General features: G+C 41.7%; 1 protein-coding gene across 3 annotated transcripts in view; it reads right to left on the bottom strand.

Annotated features, from left to right (window-relative positions):
- scai (suppressor of cancer cell invasion) overlaps positions 1 to 16,199 on the bottom strand; it is a 36,464-nt gene extending 20,265 nt beyond the window's left edge. For 2 of the 3 annotated variants that reach the window (XM_064943350.1, XM_064943351.1), the window contains exon 1: positions 10,016 to 12,237. In XM_064943350.1, coding sequence (XP_064799422.1) covers positions 10,016 to 10,215 — 200 coding nt within the window. In that variant the 5' untranslated portion in view covers positions 10,216 to 12,237. Of the gene's footprint in view, positions 1 to 10,015; positions 12,238 to 15,064; positions 15,144 to 15,950 lie in introns of those variants that run through there. The other variant, XM_064943352.1, reaches the window with a different exon arrangement.
- Positions 16,200 to 21,153: the final 4,954 nt, after the last annotated feature.

The following is a 21,153-nucleotide window of genomic DNA, read 5'->3' as shown; positions in this document are numbered from 1 at the left end:
AGTCAGACTGCTCTATCAAATCATAGACTTAGTTATAACATAATAACACACAGAAATACGAGCCTTAGGTCATTAATATGGTCGAATCCGGAAACTATCATCTCGAAAACAAGACGTTTATTCTTTCAGTGAAATACGGAACAGTTCTGTATTTTATCTAACGGATGGCATCCCTAAGTCTAAATATTCCTGTTACATTGCACAACTTTCAATGTTATGTCATAATAATGTAAAATTCGGGCAAATTAGGCAGCCCAAACTGTTGTATATACACTGACTCTGCGTGCAATGAACGCAAGAGAAGTGACACAATTTCACCTGGTCAATATTGACTGCTAACCTGGATTTCTTTTAGCTAAATATGCAGGTTTAAAAATATATACTTGTGTATTGATTTTAAGAAAGGCATTGATGTTTATGGTTAGGTACACATTGGAGCAACAATACGCACCTCATCGATTATATGCAAAGCAGGACACGCTAGATAAACTAGTAATATCATCAACCATGTGTAGTTAACTAGTGATTATGATTGATTGTTTTTTATAAGATAAGTTTAATGCTAGCCACCTTGGCTTACTGCATTCGCTTAACAGGAAGGCTCCTCGTGGAGTGCAATGGAATCAGGTGGTTGGAGCGTTGGACTAGTTAACTGTAAGGTTGCAAGATTGAATCCCCCAAGCTGACAAGGTAAAAATCTGTGATTCTGCCCTGAAACGAGGCAGTTAACCTACCGTTCCTAGGCAGTCATTGGAAATAAGAATGGGTTAACTGACTTGCCTAGTTAAATAAAGATTAAATAAAGGTGAGGGAAAAGTTTTAAAAAACGGTGTCTAAAATCGGTGTCTAAAAATACAGATTTCCGATGGTTAAGAAAACTTGAAATCGGCCCTAATTAATAGGCCATTCCGATTAAATCGGTCGACCTCTACTGTTGAGTGTGAAAAACCCAGCAGCATTACAGTTTGATTCAAACCGTTGTGCCTGGTACCTACTTTAATACCCCATTCAAAGGCACTTATATATTTTGTCTTGCACATTTACCCTCAATTTCACACATACACAATCCATGTCTCAAGGATTAAAAAATCCTTCTTTAAAATGTTTCCTCTTCATCTGCATGGATTGAAATGGATCTAACAAGTGACATCAATAAGGGATCAACAACTTTAATGGAGACTTGCTTGCACGACTCAAGAGATCCAGTGAGCTACACTCTGCTTGTTTAAGTTGGAAGGTGGAGGGGGTGCGAGAGAGGAGCAGGGGCCGGTGTACGTGACAGTGTGTGGGGCATGGAGGGACAGGGCGAAAGTAGCCAAACCAAATAACACGTTAGAGACAAACTCGTTGATCCCATAGGTTATGAAACCATACCATCTGGTAGTGCCTGTAGTGAATGCATTAAATCGTTGTAAAGAAGGTTGATAGCTAGTGACCATATCCCCCATGCATCCCGCAAAGGCGGAGGTGTTGCTAACATTTACGATAGCAAATTTCAATTTACAGAAAAAAAAGAAGTTTTCGTCTTTTGAGCTTCTAGTCATGAAATCTATGCAGCCTTCTCAATCACTTTTTATAGCTACTGTTTACAGGCCTCCTGGGCCATATTCAGCATTCCTCATTGTGTTCCCTGAATTCCTATCAGACCTTGTAGTCATAGCAGATATTCTAATTTTTGGTGACTTTAATATTCACATGGAAAAGTCCACAGACCCACTCCAAAAGGCCTTCGGAGCCATCATCGACCCAGTGGGTTTTGTCCAACATGTCTCTGGACCCACTCACTGTCAGTCATACTCTGGACCTAGTTTTGTCCCATGGAATAAATGTTGTGCATCTTAATGTTTTTCCTCATAATCCTGGACTATCGGACCACCATTTTATTACCTTTGCAATTGCAACAAATAATCTGCTCCTACCCCAACCAAGGAGCATCAAAAGTCGTGCTATAAATTCACAGACAACACAAATATTCCTTGATGCCCTTCCAGACTCCCTCTGCCCACCCAAGGATGTCAGAGGACAAAAATCAGTTAACCACCTAACTGAGGAACTCAATTTAACCTTGCGCAATACCCTAGATGCAGTTTCACTGATAAAAACGAAAAACATTTGTCATAAGAAACTAGCTCCCTGGTATACAGAAAATACCCGAGCTCTGAATAAAGCTTCCAGAAAATTGGAACGGAAATGGCGCCACACCAAACTGGAAGTCTTCCGACTAGCTTGGAAAGACAGTACCGTGCAGTCGTTTTTTAGTACTATATCTCTTGACACAATGATGAAAATAATCATGGCCTCTAAACCTTCAAGCTGCATACTGGACCCTATTCCAACTAAACTACTGAAAGAGCTGCTTCCTGTGCTTGGCCCTCCTATGTTGAACATAATGAACGGCTCTCTATCCACCGGGTGTGTACCAAACTCACTAAAAGTGGCAGTAATAAAACCTCTTGAAAAAGCCAAACCTTGACCCAGAAAATATAAAAAACTATCAGCCTACATCGAATCTCCCATTCTTCTACAAAAAGGTTAGAAAAGGCTGTTGCGCAGCAACTCACTGCCTTCCTGAAGACAGACAATATATACGAAATGCTTCAGTCTGGTTTTAGACCCCATCATAGCACTGAGACTGCACTTGTGAAGGTGGTAAATTACCTTTTAATGGACAAGGACAAGTTCTGGCCTGGTTTAGATCTTATCTGTTGGAAAGATATCAGTTCGTCTCTGTGAATGGTTTGTCCTCTGACAAATCAACTGTAAATTTCGGTGCTCCTCAAGGTTCCATTTTAGGACCACTATTGTTTTCACTATATATTTACCTCTTGGGGATGTCATTCGAAAACATAATGTTACCTTTCACTGCTATGCAGATGACACACAGCTGTACATTTCAATGAAACATGGTGAAGCCCCCAAATTGCCCTCGCTAGAAGCCTGTGTTTCAGACATAATGAAGTGGATGGCTGCAAACTTTCTACTTTTAAACTCAGACAAAACAGCTTGATCTAGGTTCCAAGAAACAAAGAGATCTTGGTTGTACAGTCGTCTCAAATAAAACTGTGAAGGACCTCGGCGTTACTCTGGACCATGATCTCTCTTTTGATGAACATATCAAGACTGTTGATGTGATCTTCCTGTCTGGGTTGGCGCCCCCCCTTGGGTTGTGGCGGAGACCTTTGTGGGCTATACCCGGCCTTGTCTCAGGATGGTAAATTGGTGCTTGAAGATATCCCTTTAGTGGTGTGGGGGCTGTGCTTTGGCAAAGTGGGTGGGGTTATATCCTTCCTGTTTGGCCCTGTCTTGTTATATCTGGAGTACTTCTCCTGTCTTGTGTGAATTTAAGTCTCTCTCTCTTTCTCATAGGACCATGCCTCAGGACTACCTGGCATGATGACTCCCTGCTGTCTACAGCCCACCTGGCCGTGCTGCTGCTCCAGTTTCAACTGTTCTGCCTGCGGCTATGGAATCCTGACCTGTTCACCGGACCTGTCCCAGACCTATTATTTGACCATGCTGGTCATTTATGAACATCTTGGCCATGTTCTGTTATAATCTCCACCCGGCACAGCCAGAAGAGGACTGGCCACCCCTCATAGCCTGGTTCCTCTCTAGGTTTCTTCCTAGGTTTTGACCTTTCTAGGGAGTTTTTCCTAGCCAACGTGCTTCAACACCTGCATTGCTTGCTGTTTGGAGTTTTAGGCTGGGTTTCTGTACAGCACTTTGAGATATCAGCTGATGTACGAAGGGCTATATAAATACATTTGATTTGATAGCTTCAGTAGCCAGCTAGGTTAGACAGTTAGCTAACTAAAGTAGCAAGGCTAATTAAGGCAATTTTGCTGCGCTCCCCTTAGCTACAACAACGCAATTCATATGAAACAGAAGCCTACCTGTTGGTTGGTCATTGTAGCCTACTCCTTCTCACTTAGCCAACCTAATCCCTTATTTTTTTACTTAATGGTCTATCCCTGTAGGCTATGTAGCAAAGTCACACAGATAATTTTATTTAAATTTAGACATTCTTTTCATTATGCCTATTTTTTTTTATATATATAATACAGTGCTTTCGGAAAGTATTCAGACCCCTTCCCCTTTTCCACATTTTGTTACGTTACAGCATTCTAAAATGTATTAAATTAAAACATTTCCTCAATCTACACACAATACCCCACAATGACAAAGTGAAAACAGGTTTTTAGAATTTGGGCAAATTTATAACACACAAAACAGAAATACCTTATTTACATAAGTATTCAGACCCTTTGCTATGAGACTCAAAATTGAGCTCAGGTGCATCCTGTTTCCATTGATCAACCTTGAGATGTTTCTACAGCTTGATTGGAGTCCACCTGTAGTAAATACAATCTACTGGACATGATATGGAAAGGAACACACCCATCTATATAAAGGTCCCACAATTGACAGTGCATGTCAGAGCTAAAACCAAGCCATGAGGTCGAAGGAATTGTCTGTAGATCTCCGAGACAGGATTGTTGAGGCACCAACCTGGGGAAGGGTACCAAAAAAATGTTTGCAGCAATGAAGGTCCCCAAGAACACAGTGGCCTCCATCATTCTTGGGCGGCAGGGTAGCCTAGTGGTTAGAGCGTTGGACTAGTAAAAGGTTGCAAGTTCGAATCCCTGAGCTGTCAAGGTACAAATCTGTCGTTCTGCCCCTGAACAGGCAGTTAACCCACTGTTCCTAGGCCGTCATTGAAAATTAGAATTTGTTCTTAACTGACTTGCCTAGTAAAATAAAGGTAAAAAATATTTTAATTATTTTTTTAAATGCTTAAATGGAAGAAGTTTGGAACCACCAAGACTCTTCCTAGAGCTGGCCACCTGGCCAAACTGAGTAATCTGGGGAGAAGGGCCTTGGTCAGGGAGGTGACCAAGAAACCGATGGTCACTCTGAAAGAGCTCTAGAGTTCCTCTGCGGAGATGGGAGAACCTTCCAGAAGGACAACCAATCAGGCCTTTATGGTAGATTGGCCGGAAGGAAGCCACTCCTCAATAAAATGCACATGACAGCCTGCTTGGAGTTTTCCAAAAGGCACTTAAGGACTCTCAGACAATGAGAAACAACATTCTCTGGTCTGATGAAACCAAGATTGATCTTATTGGCCTGAATGCCAAGCGTCACATCTGGAGGAAACCTGGCACCATCTCTACAGTAAAGCATGGTGGTGGTAGCATCTTGCTGTGGGGATGTTCTTCAGTGCCAGGGACTGGGAGACTAGTCAGGATCAAGGGAAAGATGAACAGAGCAAAGTACAGAGAGATCATTGATGAAAACCTGCTCCAGAGCACTCAGGACCTCAGACTGGGGCAAAGGTTCACCACCCAACAGGACAAAAACCCTAAACACACAGCCAAGACAACACAGGAGTGGCTTCGGGACAAGTCTCAATGTCGTCGAGTGGACATTATTTTTCCAAAATGAATACTCTCCCAATTAATCTAATACTAATGTCAGTTCAGATATTTTGAATAACAGTGCCCATCCCTAGTGCAGAGAGCTTATTGCACAGTGCAAGATGCTCCAGTCCTTTGGGGTCATTTGGGATTGGTGAAACCATGTTTTGTTGAGTGTTAAATCTTGTTGATGTTGGCTTGAGAGGACAAGCACAGGCAATTATCATAAACACACCCCCGTAAAGCCCTCCCATGTCAACACAAAGGGCTTCTATGCAGGACAACGCTGATGCAGTAAGACAGATTTCACCAATGCGTCAGCCAAAACAGTCATGTTTGACAACATTGTTGAGATGCATGTTTCTCAATTACTACCAGCCACAACACTTTTGTCTGACAACACCGTTGCAGTGAGTCGAGCTGCAATTAGAGTATGCAGTGTTTCCCGTCTCTTCTAGGAAAGCGTTTGTTTCAGAGTGGGATGCCAGTCACGCCACTTCAGTTTCTAGCCATACATCCCAGGGACGAGCGGAATGGAGAAGTAATGAAGCGACCAATTCCAAGCTCTCAGACAATCATTCAGGCACGCATTGTTACTACTGTACACACTTGTTAGGGACAGAGGGATAGAGCGGGGGAGGGAGACAGAGAGAGAGAGTGAAGGGAGGCCTGCAGCTACTGACATACCCAGACTAAAAATAGACAGAAATGACTGATTAACTCAAACACAACCCGTTGGCCACATGGGATATGGCGAACACATGGTCTGACATGAATATTTTTCAATTTTAATGTATGCGTGATTGCATGTGTGTATTCTGTGTATGTGATGTATTGAAAAGAAAACATCTTAACCCAACAGTAAGAGTTGGCAAAAGAGACAAAGTGCCACATTAGAAATCACATGGTTCCACTCTTCAAATTGGGGTTGATACAAAGAAATTGTGTAATGCAGCTTCATATTTTTATTCATCTTATTTCTAAGAGTGTGGACCTTATTTTGATCATTTCAGGTCTACGAGCCATATACTAAATATAACGTGTGCAGGTGAGGGATTGGCATTTGACATTTTACTATTTAAATAATATCATGGCATGTTTTCGGATATCCGAAATGCAAAACATTTTTTTTTAAATAAATATTGTTCAACAAATCAAAAGGAAGCGTATGCACATGGCAGAGGTACATGGGAAAGACTGATTTAATCCGGTAGTTTAGGCTAACAGCAATGTGACATTTTAATGCGAATATTCTAAAATCTGCATTAAAAAATATGCGCATTTTCCTACCAGAGGTGTGTTTCAACTAAACTGACCTGGTGCACATAAAAAGCACTTAATCGTATAACGTTTACTTTATCGAAAAGGGAAAAAAAGAAAGTTGTTTCCATTTGATTTTTTATCGCTGTTAATGATTTTGGCACAAAAAGTCTGCCATAAACAGCAAATGTGCCCATGCTGATCTTGGTACTTGAGCTCCAGCCAACCACTTGCAGATACAGTGCAGACGGTACGTGACGAGATTATGGATAAGAGCAGGATCATTTTTACTTCTCAATTGGCAGCTAAGCACCGATCATCATTTCACCACCACCTCAATAGTTTGGAAAGGAGCACCAAGCTCATCACTGTGCACTTTCACCACCCTGTGAAGTTGTTCACAACTTATTTTGTCTGTAGCCTAATAAACTGTTCATGCTTTTCCAAGTCGCAGTGGGAGGACTACACAACATAACTTGCAGTAACACGATGCTTACTTCGCCGTGATGGTTATGTCAATCTTTGCATACAAAAGCATTTCCACCTCAATTGTAGCATAATCTATTTCCCCAACAAAAACATGATCCCACCTTGTCTACAGTTTTGTTTCGTCGACATTTGGAAAGTTTACCCACAAATGATCTGTTTCCATCATGTCTGGCGCCTGGCGTGACATTCTTTATCTGACGTACTTTACTTGCAAAAAAAGGTTGGATGGAAACCTGGTTATTGACAAGAGAAGACTCGGTCTCGAGACAAGACTGCATGGCTAAATGCACAGAAGAAGCTCAATGCACTGTTAGAAAAACTACATTCAAAAGTTTATTTTATTATACACTGCTCAAAAAAATAAAGGGAACACTAAAATAACACATCCTAGATCTGAATAAATTAAATATTCTTATTAAATACTTTTTTCTTTACATAGTTGAATGTGTTGACAACAAAATCACACAAAAATGATCAATGGAAATCAAATTTATCAACCCATGGAGGTCGAGATTTGGAGTCACACTCAAAATTAAAGTGGAAAACCACACTACAGGCTGATCCAACTTTGATGTAATGTCCTTAAAACAAGTCAAAATGAGGCTCAGTAATGTGTGGGGCCTCCACGTGCCTGTAATGACCTCCCTACAACGCCTGGGCATGCTCCTGATGAGGTGGCGGATGGTCTCCTGAGGGATCTCCTCCCAGACCTGGACTAAAGCATCCGCCAACTCCTGGACAGTTTGTGGTGCAACGTGGCGTTGGTGGATGGAGCGAGACATGATGTCCCAAATGTGCTCAATTGGATTCAGGCCTGGGGAACGGGCGGGCCAGTCCATAGCATCAATGCCTTCCTCTTGCAGGAACTGCTGACACACTCCAGCCACAGGAGGTCTAGCATTGTCCTGCATTAGGAGGAACCCAGGGCCAACCGCACCAGCATATGGTCTGTGAAGAGCACAGGGCGCCAGTGGCGAATTTGCCAATCTTGGTGTTCTCTGGCAAATGCCAAACGTCCTGCACGTTGTTGGGCTGTAAGCACAACCCCCACCTGTGGACGTCGGGCTCTCATACCACCCTCATGGAGTCTGTTTCTGACCGTTTGAGCAGACAGATGCACATTTGTGGCCTGCTGGAGGTCATTTTGCAGGGCTCTGGCAGTGCTCCTCCTTGCACAAAGGCGGAGGTAGCGGTCCTGCTGCTGGGTTGTTGCACCTCCTACGGCCTCCTCCACGTCTCCTGATGTACTGGCCTGTCTCCTGGTAGCGCCTCCATGCATTGCTCGCATTGATGTGCCACCACCTGCAGAACCACTCCTTTATTGGGGGTGTCTTGCTAATTGCCTATAATTTCCACCTGTTGTCTATTCCATTTGCACAACAGCATGTGAAATTTATTGTCAATCAGTGTTGTTTCCTAAGTGGACAGTTTGATTTCACAGAAGTGTGATTGACTTGGAGTTACATTGTGTTGTTTAAGTGTTCCCTTAATTTTTTTGAGCAGTGTATTAAGAATTTTAAATATCATGGTATATCCTTGAAGGTAAACATGTAACAAGGATCATTTACATGTAGAGCTTTTTCAATGTTAAAATAGGCCTACCATTTATTTTCTTCAAAGATGAACACTCACTCAAGTAATCTAATACTAACGTCGGTTCGGATATTGGATTGATCTAGGGGGCGCTCTTAATTTTTGGATGAAAAACGTTCCCGTTTTAAACAAGATATTTTGTCACGAAAAGATACTCGACTATGCATATAATTGACAGCTTTGGAAAGAAAACACTCTGACGTTTCCAAAACTGCAAAGATATTGTCTGTGAGTGCCACAGAACTGATGTTACAGGCGAAACCCAGATAAAAATCCAATCAGGAAGTGCCGCATTTTTTGAAACCGCCTCATGCCAATGACTCCTTATATGGCTGTGAAGGAGCTAGGAGTCAGCTTACGTTTTCCCCAAGGTGTCTGCAGCATTGTGACATCTTTTTAGGCATTTCCATTTGAGAATGGCTGTAAGAGACCATATAGGGCGAGTAGACGCATGGTGTCTCCCGGAGAAAACCTTACGAAAAATACTGAGGTAGCCATTTTTCCAATCGTTTCTTATGAGAAACCAACTACCTCTACGGATATATTATCAAATACATGTGTTAAAAACACCTTGAGGATGGATCCTAAACAACGTTTGCCGTGTTTCTGTCGATATTATGGAGCAAATTTTGAAAAAGGTTTGGCGTTATAGTTGAAGTATTTTCGGGCGATTTCTCAGCCAAGCAGGATGAACAAACGTGACATTTTTCGCCTACAAAAATATTATTTTGGGAAAAAAGGAACATTTGCTATCTAACTGGGAGTCTCCTGAGTGAAAGCATCTGAAGTTCTTCAAAGGTAAATGATTTAATTTGGTTGCTTTTCTTATTTTTGTGAAAATGTTGCCTGCTGCCTGCACAGCCTAGCATAGCATTATGCCATGCTAAACTTACACCAAATGCTTGTCTAGCGTTGGCTGTAACGCATATTTTGAAAATCTGAGATGACAGTATTGTTAACAAAAGGCTAAGCTTGTGTTTCAATATATTTATTTCATTTAATTTGCGATTTTCATGAATAGGAAACTTTGCGTTATGGTAATGCGCTTGAGGCTATGATTACGCTCCCGGATACGGGATTGCTCGTCGCTAGAGGTTAACCGTGCCCAAACCTAATGTATTTTTTTAAATTATACCTTACTGCATTGAATGTCACATAACTTAAGAGTATTCCATTTAGAAGTACACATTTAGAAATTACTCAGCCATAAATCAAAACAAAAATACAGAAACCTCAAGAGACAGACAGAGACTGACCTTAGACCATTGAAGAGTTGTTTGGACTTGTCCAGCAGGTAGCAGAAGTCTGTGACCGTCTTCCTTTCACCCAATGGGATGTCATCCTCAGCCCCAGCTCCAGTCATGTCACCTGCTTCTCTCCCCTGAAAATCCACAGAGCATCTATGACTTGATAGAAGCCATAATACGCATGTTAAAACTAAAGAGCATTTTGTCATGTATCATTCTTTGTTGTAGATAATATTCATCTGACAAAAATGGCTGTAAGCTAAAAACTAAAATCAAGCCTGCAAATGCCATGTCTGTGGAATACATATTGTTTGGAAGACTACAAAAAAAAGGTGGGAACTTGTGTCTTTTTGACAACTGTGGAAAAAGGTAAAACCACACCATAGGGAAGTACGGCAAGCCTCATCACAGTAAGTAACCTATTATGAGAGGTTTGGTCCTGGTTAAAATTAAGGTTGTGTGTGGGAGGCCAGTAGGGCCAGAGGCTAAATAGGCACTGTTCATCTGCTAAGTCATGTAACTGAAGAGGGACAAATCAACATGCACACTGTCCCTCACACACACTGAAATATCCTCTGTGTGTGTGAGCCTTTTCTGCATCACCAGAAAACCCAGGGGCTCTACACTGTCCAACAATTCACTGTCAAGCTCTGGTAATCACACTCTGGCAAACAGCATGTAACTTGCTAACCAGCACATGTATTCAAGGTGTGTGTGTGTAAGATTGGGTCATACACACACACTGAAATGTAGCATGCAAGCATCTTTTCTGCATCACCATATGACCAAAGGGCTCTACACTGTCCTACACTTAGGCTAACTGCTGTCAAAGCCAACCAGCTCAAGCATATTACTCCCCCTTTTGCAGAATAGGAGCAACCAATTATAAACAGTTTAACAGAAAAATATATTGGATTTTTTAAAATAAAAAGTATATATAAATCCACTAATTCATGAACTTGTGCGAGAATACAAGGCTTGCCAAACTCTAGACCAACTTTATTCCACACACAGACGCACGCGTGCAAAGCTCTCCCTCGGCCTTAATTTGGCAAATCTGAACATAATTCTATCCTCCTGATTCCTGCTTACAAACAAAAACTAAAGCAGGAAGCACCAGTGACTCGGTCAATAAGGAGGAGGTCAGATGAAGCAGATGTCAAGCTACAGTACTGTTTTGCTAGCACAGACTGGAATATGTTCCGGGATTCTTCCGGTGGCATTGAGGAGTACACCACATCTGTCATTGGCTTCATCAATAAGTGCATCGATGAGGTCGTCCCCACACGTACATACCCCAACCAGAAGCCATGGATTACAGGCAACATCTGCACTGAGCTAAATGGTAGAGCAGCCACTTTCAAGGTGCGGGACTCTAAAGCTTATAAGAAATACCGCTAAGCCCTCCGACGAAACATCAAACAGGCAAAGCATCAATACAGGACTAAGATTGAATTATACTACACCGGCGCCGATACTCGTCTGATGTGGCAGGGCTTGCAAACTATTACAGACTACAAAAGGGAAGCACAGCCGCGAGCTGCCCAGTGACACGAGCCTACCAGACGAGCTAAATTACTTCTATGCTCGCTTCGAGGCAAGTAACACTGAAGCATGCATGAGAGCATCAGCTGTTCCAGATGACTGTGTGATCACGCTCTCTGCTGATGTGAGTAAGACCTTGAAACAGGTCAACATTCACAAGGCCGCAAGGCCAGACGGATTACCAGAATGTGTACTCCGAGCATGTGCTGACCAACTGGCAAGTGTCTTCACTGACATTTTCAACCTGTCCCTGACTGAGTCTGTAATACCAACATGTTTCAAACAGACCACCATAGTCCCTGTGCCCAAGAACACGAAGGTAACCTGCCTAAATGACTACCAACCCATAGCACACACATCTGTTGCCATGAAGTGCTTTGAAAGGCTGGTCAAGGCAATTTGCAACAGATCATCAGATGATGCAATCTCTACTGCACTCAACACCCTTTCCCATATGGACAAAAGGAACACCTATGTGAGAACGCTATTCAAATGCTGTTCATTGACTAGAGCTCAGCATTCAACACCATAGTGCCCTCAAAGCTCATCACTAAGATAAGGACCCTAGGACTAAACACCTCCCTCTGCAACTGGATCCTGGACTTCCTGACAGGTCGCCCCTAGGTGGTAAGGCTAGGTAACAACTAGAGGTCGACCGATTATGATTTGTCAACGCCGATACCGATACAGATTATTGGATGACCAAAAAAGCCGATACCGATTAAATCGGCGCATATATATATATATGTAATATATAAAAATAAAAAAATTGTAATAATGACAATTACAACAATACTGAATGAACACTTATTTTAATTTAATATAATACATCAATAAAATCAATTCAGCCTCAAGTAAATAATGAAACATGTTCAATTTGGTTTAAATAATGCAAAAACAGTGTTGGAGAAGAAAGTAAAAGTGCAATATGTGCTATGTAAGAAAGCTAACGTTTCAGTTTCTCGCTTTGAACATGAGAACATATGAAAGCTGGTGGTTCCTTTTTAACATGAGTCCTCAATATTCCCAGGTAAGAAGTTTTAGGTTGTAGTTATTATAGGACTATTTCCCTCTATACCATTTGTATTTCATTAACCTTTGACTATTAGATGTTCTTACAGGCACTTTAGTATTGCCAGTGTAACAGTATAGCTTCCGTCCCTCTCCTCGCTCCTCACTGGGCTCGAACTAACAACACATCTATAACAGCCACCATCGAAGCAGCGTTACCCATGCAGAGCAAGGGGAACAACTACTAGAAGGCTCAGAACGAGTGACGTTTGAAACGCTATTAGCGCGCGCTAACTAGCTAGCCATTTCACTTAGGTTACACCAACCTCATCTCGGGAGTTGATAGGCTTGAAGTCATAAACAGCGCAATGCTTGATGCACAACGAAGAGCTGCTGGCAAAACGCACAAAAGTGCTGTTTGAATGAATGTTTACACGCCTGCTTCTGCCTACCACCGCTCAGTCAGATACTTAGATACTTGTATGCTCAGTCAGATTATATGCAACGCAGGACACGCTAGATAATATCTAGTAATATCATCAACCATGTGTAGTGATTACGATTGATTGTTTTTATAAGATAAGTTTAATGCTAGCTAGCAACTTACCTTGGCTTACTGCATTCGCGTAACAGTCAGTCTCCTTGTGGAGTGCAACGAGAGAGAGGCAGGTCGTTATTGCGTTGGACTAGTTAACTGTAACTGTTGCAAGATTGGATCCCCCGAGCTAACATGGTGAAAATCTGTCGTTCTGCCCCTGAACGAGGCAGTTAACCCACCGTTCCTAGGCCGTCATTGAAAATAAGAATGTGTTCTTAACTGACTTGCCTAGTAAAATAAAAGGTATATAAAAAAAATCTATTTTTTTTTTTTTTTTTTTTTTAAATCGGCACCCAAAAATACAGATTTCCGATTGTTATGAAAACTTTTAATCTGCCCTAATTAATCGGCCATTCCAATCGACCTCTAGTAACAACATCCACCACGCTGATCCTCAACACGGGGGCCCCTCAGGGATGTGTGCTCAGTCCCCTCCTGTACTCCCTGTTTACTCATCATCATCAAGTTTGCCAATGACAACAGTGGTAGGCCTGACATTGACGAGACAACCTATAGGGAGGAGGTCAGAGACCTGGCCGTGTGATGCCAGGACAACAACCTCTCCCTCAACGTGATCAAGACAAAGGAGGTGATTGTGGACTACAGGAAAAAGAAGACCAAGCACGCCCCCATTCTCATCGATGGGGCTTGAGTGGGGCAGGTTGATAGTTTCAAGTTCCAAACTATCATGGTCCAAACACACTAAGACAGTCGTGAAGAGGGCACGACAAAACCTATTCCCCCTCACAAGCCTGAAAAGATTTGGCATGGGTCCTGAGATCCTCAAAAGGTTCTACAGCTGCACCAGAGAGAATCCCGACTGGTTGCATCACAGCGTGGTATGGCAACTGCTCGGCCTCCGACCGCAAGGCACTACAGAGGGTAGTGCGTACGGCCCAGTACATCACTGCAGCCAAGCTTTCCGCCATCCAGGACCTCTATACCAGGCGGTGTCAGAGGAAGGCCCTAAAAATTGTCAAAGACGCCAGCCACCCTAGTCAGACTGTTCTCTCTGCTACTGTACCTAAGTCTGTACCTAAGTCTTAACAGCTTCTACACCCAAGCCATAAGATTCCTGAACAGCTCTAAGGCTACCCAGACACCTCTTTTATGCTGCTGCTACTCTGTTTATTATCTATGCAGTCACCTTAACTCTACCTTCATGTACCTATTACCTCAACTAACCGGTGACCCCGCACATCAACTCTGTACTGGTACCCCCTGTATATAGCCTCACTATTATTATTTTACTGCTGTTGATTAATTACTTGTTACTTTTATTTCCTACTTATCTAAAAAATATATATACTTAACACAATTCCTTAACTTCTTAAATCATTGTTGGTTAAGGGCTTGTAAGTAAGGATTTCACTGTAAGGTCTACTACACCTGTTGTATTCGGCCCAAGTGACAAATATTTTTTTTTTTACTAGCTACACCTCCTTGTTAAGGGAAGTATCGATGGTATCACTAATGTAGCCTAGTATATTGTGGCAGCATTGAGAACTTAGCTAGTGTCTGGGGCAATCAAACATAATTGTTGATGTTATCCACATATTAAAGCATGCGATGGTAGCATCATGTTATTGGTATGATTATCATTGCCAATAACTGGGGACAGGACCAAGAGGAGAGTTGATTGTCAAATCATTCTGGTCCATAAGACAACCAAAAGGGGCTGTATGCTTTCTAGGGGCACTGTATAGTCCAAAAAGTAGGTTATATTTAAATGAATGACTCTCTCCAGACTGGAGATGGAGGTAGTGGAAAAATCGTCACAATTTGCTTCATTGCCATCATTTCTTTTCAGTGGACATTTTGGACGCAATTGCATTTCAAATCCCCAGAGTATAACGTGGATCATATCATCATCCGGCTACAGAAATCATATGAAATGTACTCACCTCTCAGAACAGGACAGGCTTGTGTCAAGTCCGAATCCACTTGAAACAGTAGAGGTTGACCCTATAGGTGCCTATACGTCTTAAAATGAGACATTGGTTTGACATCAGTGAAGAGGTATTGATTAAAACGACAATCTGTGCACAAATTAACCGGCCACAGTGACAACGCACTGCCAGTTACTAGCGTGCTAAGCTATCGTAAATTCACGATTTTATGTGGGCAATTTAACGTTGTGCAAAAAACTACATAGCTAGCTAAACAGCTTATAAGGTATAGGTGCACTCATGGCGGCAGGTAGCCCAGTGGTTAGAGCGTTGGGCCAGTAACTGAAAGGTCTGAAGATCGAATCCCAGAGCTGACAAGGTAAAAAAAAAAAAAAATCTGTCGTTCTGCCCGGAACAAGTCAGTTAACCGCTGTTCCTAGGCCGTCATAGAAAATAAGAGTTTGTTCTTAACTGACTTGCCTTAAATAAAAGGTCAAATAAAATTCAGCAAATTAATAATGCATGTACCAGTAAACTAGTTAAGCCTAGGTAGCTAGTTGGTAACGTTGAGGTGTTAAGGTTACTAGCTAGGTAGATTTGGAAACCTGCATGAATAAAATTGCCTTTCAACTACTTGGCAATGCAAATCCGTTATTGTATCTCGATTCTTTTGTCTATACAATCAATGCATGTAGTTAGCTAGCTATTAGCAATGCATCAATCTAAGCAGCTTGCTAATGATGTGCAACCAATTTCACCCAGCTACTAGTTAGCTGCGTAAACAGCTGGACAGTTGGATACGTAGCTATTGTAGCTAGCCAGCTAAAGAACATATAGCTAGCTAGCCATTTCTCGACTTCTCCAAATATACAAGCTATCGTTAGCTAAACTGGCTAACTACCTGACTCAGTCCTGATGTCTCCACCCTGTCGTCCTGAGAGCAACCGTATCCAGGTGTAAATGTATAAACCCTTTTAAGTCAGAGCCTCCAATGCAGTGCCGCACTGTCATTTACAGCGGTTTTACACTAGGAAAAATAAACGGAACCGTGGTGCACCAAGCCGATGGCAGTCAAACTAACTGCGGGTGGTTGTATATGTGTGTGCTCAGACTGTGGAAGGAGGAGGGTGAATGGATTAAAAACGTCAACGTTCTGCACGAGGGGCACGTTCAGTCAGTCGTCTTTGCTACCTGGTTAAAAGCCTGTCTGTAAGAGTTCCAGTCATTTCAATAAATGAAATAAACACCTTGATTTTGAAGTATGAACTTGTACTTTCATAAGATACTTGAATTAGTCAAATTGCCGAAGGTTATCATAATCATAAACACAAGGATATAATATATTCCTTTAATTTTGATAGCTTCAAATCATGTATGAAAGTAAATTATAACCAAAGTGTAACTCAGTGTAACCACTGCAGGGCTAAAACCCTGACTTCAAATCAACTGAAGTATGCTAACCACAATCAAAAAGAGAGTTCGCACTGTTGCAGGTAGTTGCGCCATCCCACTTCTGACATCCAATCGAATTGTATTTGTCACATGCTTCATAAACAACAGGTGTAGGCTAATAGTGAAATCTTGAATTACAGCCCCATCCCTACAAAGCAGAGAAAATTTGGAAAAAATAATAGAAAAAGGATAACATGAGGAATAAATAACACTCAGAGTAATGATAACTTTGGTATAATTAATATACACACACACACACACACACACACACACACACACACACAAGCTACCTGTACCGAGTCGATGTAGGTAATTGAGGTAGATACAGTATGTACAGACAGTTGATGTCAAATCTACAAACTTAGGTTGGAGTCATTAAAACTCGTTTTTCAACCACTCCACAAATTTCTTGTTAAACTATAGTTTTGGCAAGTCGGTTAGGACATCTACTTTGTGCATGACAACACATTTTTCCAACAATTGTTTACAGACAGATTATTTCACTATCACAATTCCAGTGGGTCAGAAGTTGACTTAGCCTTTAAACAGCTTGGAAAATTCCAGAAAATAATGTCATGGCTATAGAAGCTTCTGATAGGCTAATTGACATCATTTGAGTCAATTGGAGGTGTATCTGTGGATGTATTTCAAGGCCTACTTTCAAACTCAGTGCCTCTTTGCTTGACATCATGGGACAAATCAAAAGAAATCAGCCAAGACCTCAGAAAAAAAATTGTAGACCTCCACAAGTATGGTTCGTACTTGAGAGCAATTTCCAAACATCTGAAGGTATCACGTTCATCTGTACAAACAATAGTACGCAAGTATAAACAGCATGGGACCATTCAGCGGTCATACAGTTCAGGAAGGAGACGCGTTCTGTCTTCCAGAGCTGAAAGTACTTTGGTGCAAAAAGTGCAAATCAATCCCAGAACAACAAAGGAGCTTGTGAAGATGCTGGAGGAAACCGGTACAAAAGTATCTATATCGACATAACCTGAAAGGCCGCTCAGCAAGGAAGAAGCCACAGCTCCAAAACCGCCAATAAAAAGCCAGACTACGGTTTGCAACTGCACATGGGGACAAAGATCATACTTTTTGGAAAAATGTCCTCTGGTCTGATGAAACAAAAATTGAACTCTTTGGCCATAATGACCATCGGAGGAAAAAGAGGGAGGCTTGCAAGCTGAAGAACACCATCCCAACCGTGAAGCACGGGGGTGGCAGCATCATGTTGTGGGGGTGCTTTCCTGCAGGAGGGACTGGTGCACTTCACAAAATAGATGGCATCATGAGGGGGGGAAATTATGTGGATATATTGAAGCAACATCTCAAGACATCAGTCAGGAAGTTAAAGCTTGGTCGCAAATGGGTCTTCCAAATGGACAATGACCCCAAGCATACTTCCGAAGTTGTGGCAAAATGGCTTAAGGACAACAAAGTCAAGGTATTGGAGTGGCCATCACAAAGCCCTGACCTCAATCCTATAGAAAATACACAGGTAGAACTGAAAAAGCATGTGCGAACAGGGAGGCCTACAAACCTGAGTCAGTTACACCAGCTCTGTCAGGAGGAATGGGCTAAAATTCACCCAACTTATTGTGGGAAGCTTATGGAAGGCTACCCAAAACATTTGACCCAAGTTAAACAATTTAAAGGCAATGCTACCAATACTAATTGAGTGTATGTAAACTTCTGACCCACTGAGAATGTGATGTAAGAAATAAGCTGAAATAAATCACTACTATTATGCTGACAATTCACATTCTTAAAATATAGTGGTGATCCTAACTGACCTAAAACAGGGACGTTTTACTAGGATTAAATGTCAGGAATTGTGAAAAACTGAGTTTAAATGTATTTTACTAAGTTGTACGTCAAACTTCCGACTTCAACTGTATATGTAAAGTGACTAGGAACCAGAATATTTAAATAAATCAACAGTAGCAGCAGCATATGTGATGAGTTAAAAGAGCAAAAAAGGTCAATGCTAGCTACAGTGCCATCAGAAAATATTCACACCCCTTGACTTTTTCAACAATTGGTTGTGTTACAGCCTGAATTTAAAATGGATTAGATTGATGTTTTTGTCACCTGCCTGCACACAACTCATTTCAAAGTGGAATTATGTTGATCAAAATTGACAAATTAATTTTAAAAATGTAAAGTGTAAAGCTTAAATGTCTTGAGTCAATTAGTGTATTCAACCCATTTGTTATGACAAGCTTTAAAAAGTTCAGGAGTAAAAATGTGCTTAACAAGTCACATAAGTTGCATGAACTCACTCTGTGTGCAATTATAGTGTTTAGCATGATTGTTGAATAACTACCTAATCTCTGTACCCCACACATACAATTATCTGTAAGGTCCCTCAGTCGAGCAGTGAATTTCAAGCACAGATTCAACCACAAAGACCAGGAAGGTTTTCCAATGCCTCAAAATGAAGGGCACCTATTGTTAGGTGGGTAAAAATAAACAGACATTGAATATCCCTTTGAGCACGGTGAAGTGAATAATTACACGTTGGATGGTGTGTATTAACACACCCAGTCACTACAAAGAAACAGGTGTTTTTCCTAACTCAGTTGCCTGAGAGGAAGGAAACCTCTCAGGGATTTCACCAGGCCAATGGTGCCTTTAAAACAGAGTTGAATGGCTGTGATGGTAGAAAAGTGAGGATGGATCAACAATGTAGTTACTCAACAATACTAACCTAAATGACAGAGTGAAAGGAATGAAGGCTGTACAGAATACATATTCCAAAGCATGCATCCTGTTTGCAACAAGACACTAAAGTAATACTGCAAAGAAATTGGCAAAGCAATTCACTTTTCGTCCTAAATACAAAGTGTTATGTTTGGGGCATAACCAATACAACACAGTACCACTCGGATAGAAGTTGTTCAGGGCAACTGTTTGTTCCAGACTTGGTGCATCGGTACAGCTTGCCATACGGTAGCAGAAAGCAATGACAATTTCTGCATGCAAATCTGGGTGGGGCAAACTCAACAAAAATTGATGCATGCCAGCAAAGCCACTAAACAATAAATTAATTGCACTATAGCGGTGACAAATGCTGCCCACTGTTAGGACCTACATAAAGCTGTTCCAACAGCAGAGCTTTCTTTTCAGCACCACAGAGTGAATCCTTGTCTGGCAGCGAAACAGTTCATTCAGACTCATTTACTGCCCCCCAAAAAAACATGGCTGACTTGCTTAAACAAATGTGGTTTCTACTAACAATTCAGATGTACAAACTATGGCATAAGGGAACGACAAGCGGACAAGAGACAATCCGTAATTTCGATTGATGAGCGAGCCAGGACGGACATAGTCAATATAACTATTAGTTCAGCACTTTTGAAATATACAGCAATAGAATTCAGAACATGGGCCGTTCTTACAGTATTCTCCCTGTACACCAAGTCAGAACCGTAGGATAAATAAAAAAGGGGGCATATAAGCAATGAAAGTTCTTACAATATTTTATGATTACATTTCTCTAAAACAGGCTATAGGCTACATGTGCACCACCAACCAAGTCAGAACGGTAGGCTAAGTTATGTGGGGGAAAGTGACCAAATTATTAGGGTGAGGCACATGGGTTACTAACAGCTTACTACACAACATACACTTAGTATTATTTTCTTAGCTACAGTATGCATATCTCCCTGGAATATTATATCATTTATGCAGCAGCAAGATATTTTTGGACTCACCTCACTTGAACAGGAACGTGGCGCAGCAGTCATTCTGGGCAAAATCTGTCAAACTGTCATCAGTCTGGCATTCTCTGGACTTATGGTGCTTTCAAGACAACTGGAAACTTGATGGCAGGGACCTAGCGAGCTCCCTGCCCCAGTGATGTACTTGGCCATACGCACTACCCTCTGTAGTCCCTTGCAGTCAGATGTCAAGTAGTTGTCATACCAAGCGATGATGCAGCCAGTCAAGGTGCTCTCAGTGGTGCAGCTGCAGAATTTGAGGATCTGAGGGCCGATGGCAAATCTTTTCAGCCTCCAGAGGTGGAAGGGGCATTGTCGTGCCCTCCTCATGACCATGTTGATGTGTCTGGATCATGAAAGATCCTTAGGGATGTGGACACAGATTTCAGTTTCCATGCATTAAAATCACCGGCCACTAAAAGCACCGCCTCTGGGTGTGCATTTTCTTGTTTGCTTATGGCCCTATACAGCTCGTTGAGTGTGGTCTTAGTGACAGCATTGGTTTGGTGGTGGTAAAATGGACAGCTACGAAAAATAGATGAAAACCCTCATGGTAAATAACATGGTCTGCAGCTTATCATGAGGTTTGGGGACTCAAGCATGCAAAAACATTAGAGATCATGCACCAGTTGGTTAACAAAGAGACAGACCCCCCATCTTACCTCAGGATGCTGACCAGTCTTGACAATGCATGGATAAGCCAGAAGTATATTATCCATGTTCTTGTTCAGTCAAAACTCCATAAAACATAGAATATTAAAGTTCTTCAGGTCCCGTTGATAGAATAGTCTCAAACGGAGCTCATCCAGTTTGTTCTCTAGTGACTGGCGGTTTATTTGCACACCAACGTAATCTAGTCAGGATGCCAGCTGGTCTGCCACAAATGCAGCAACCACCGTTGGATATTTTAACAAAATAAACAGGTAC

Source organism: Oncorhynchus masou, chromosome 28 (genome assembly GCF_036934945.1).
Source record: "Oncorhynchus masou masou isolate Uvic2021 chromosome 28, UVic_Omas_1.1, whole genome shotgun sequence".
NCBI lineage: Eukaryota > Metazoa > Chordata > Actinopteri > Salmoniformes > Salmonidae > Oncorhynchus > Oncorhynchus masou.
This window is presented reverse-complemented; position numbering and strand designations above follow the sequence as displayed.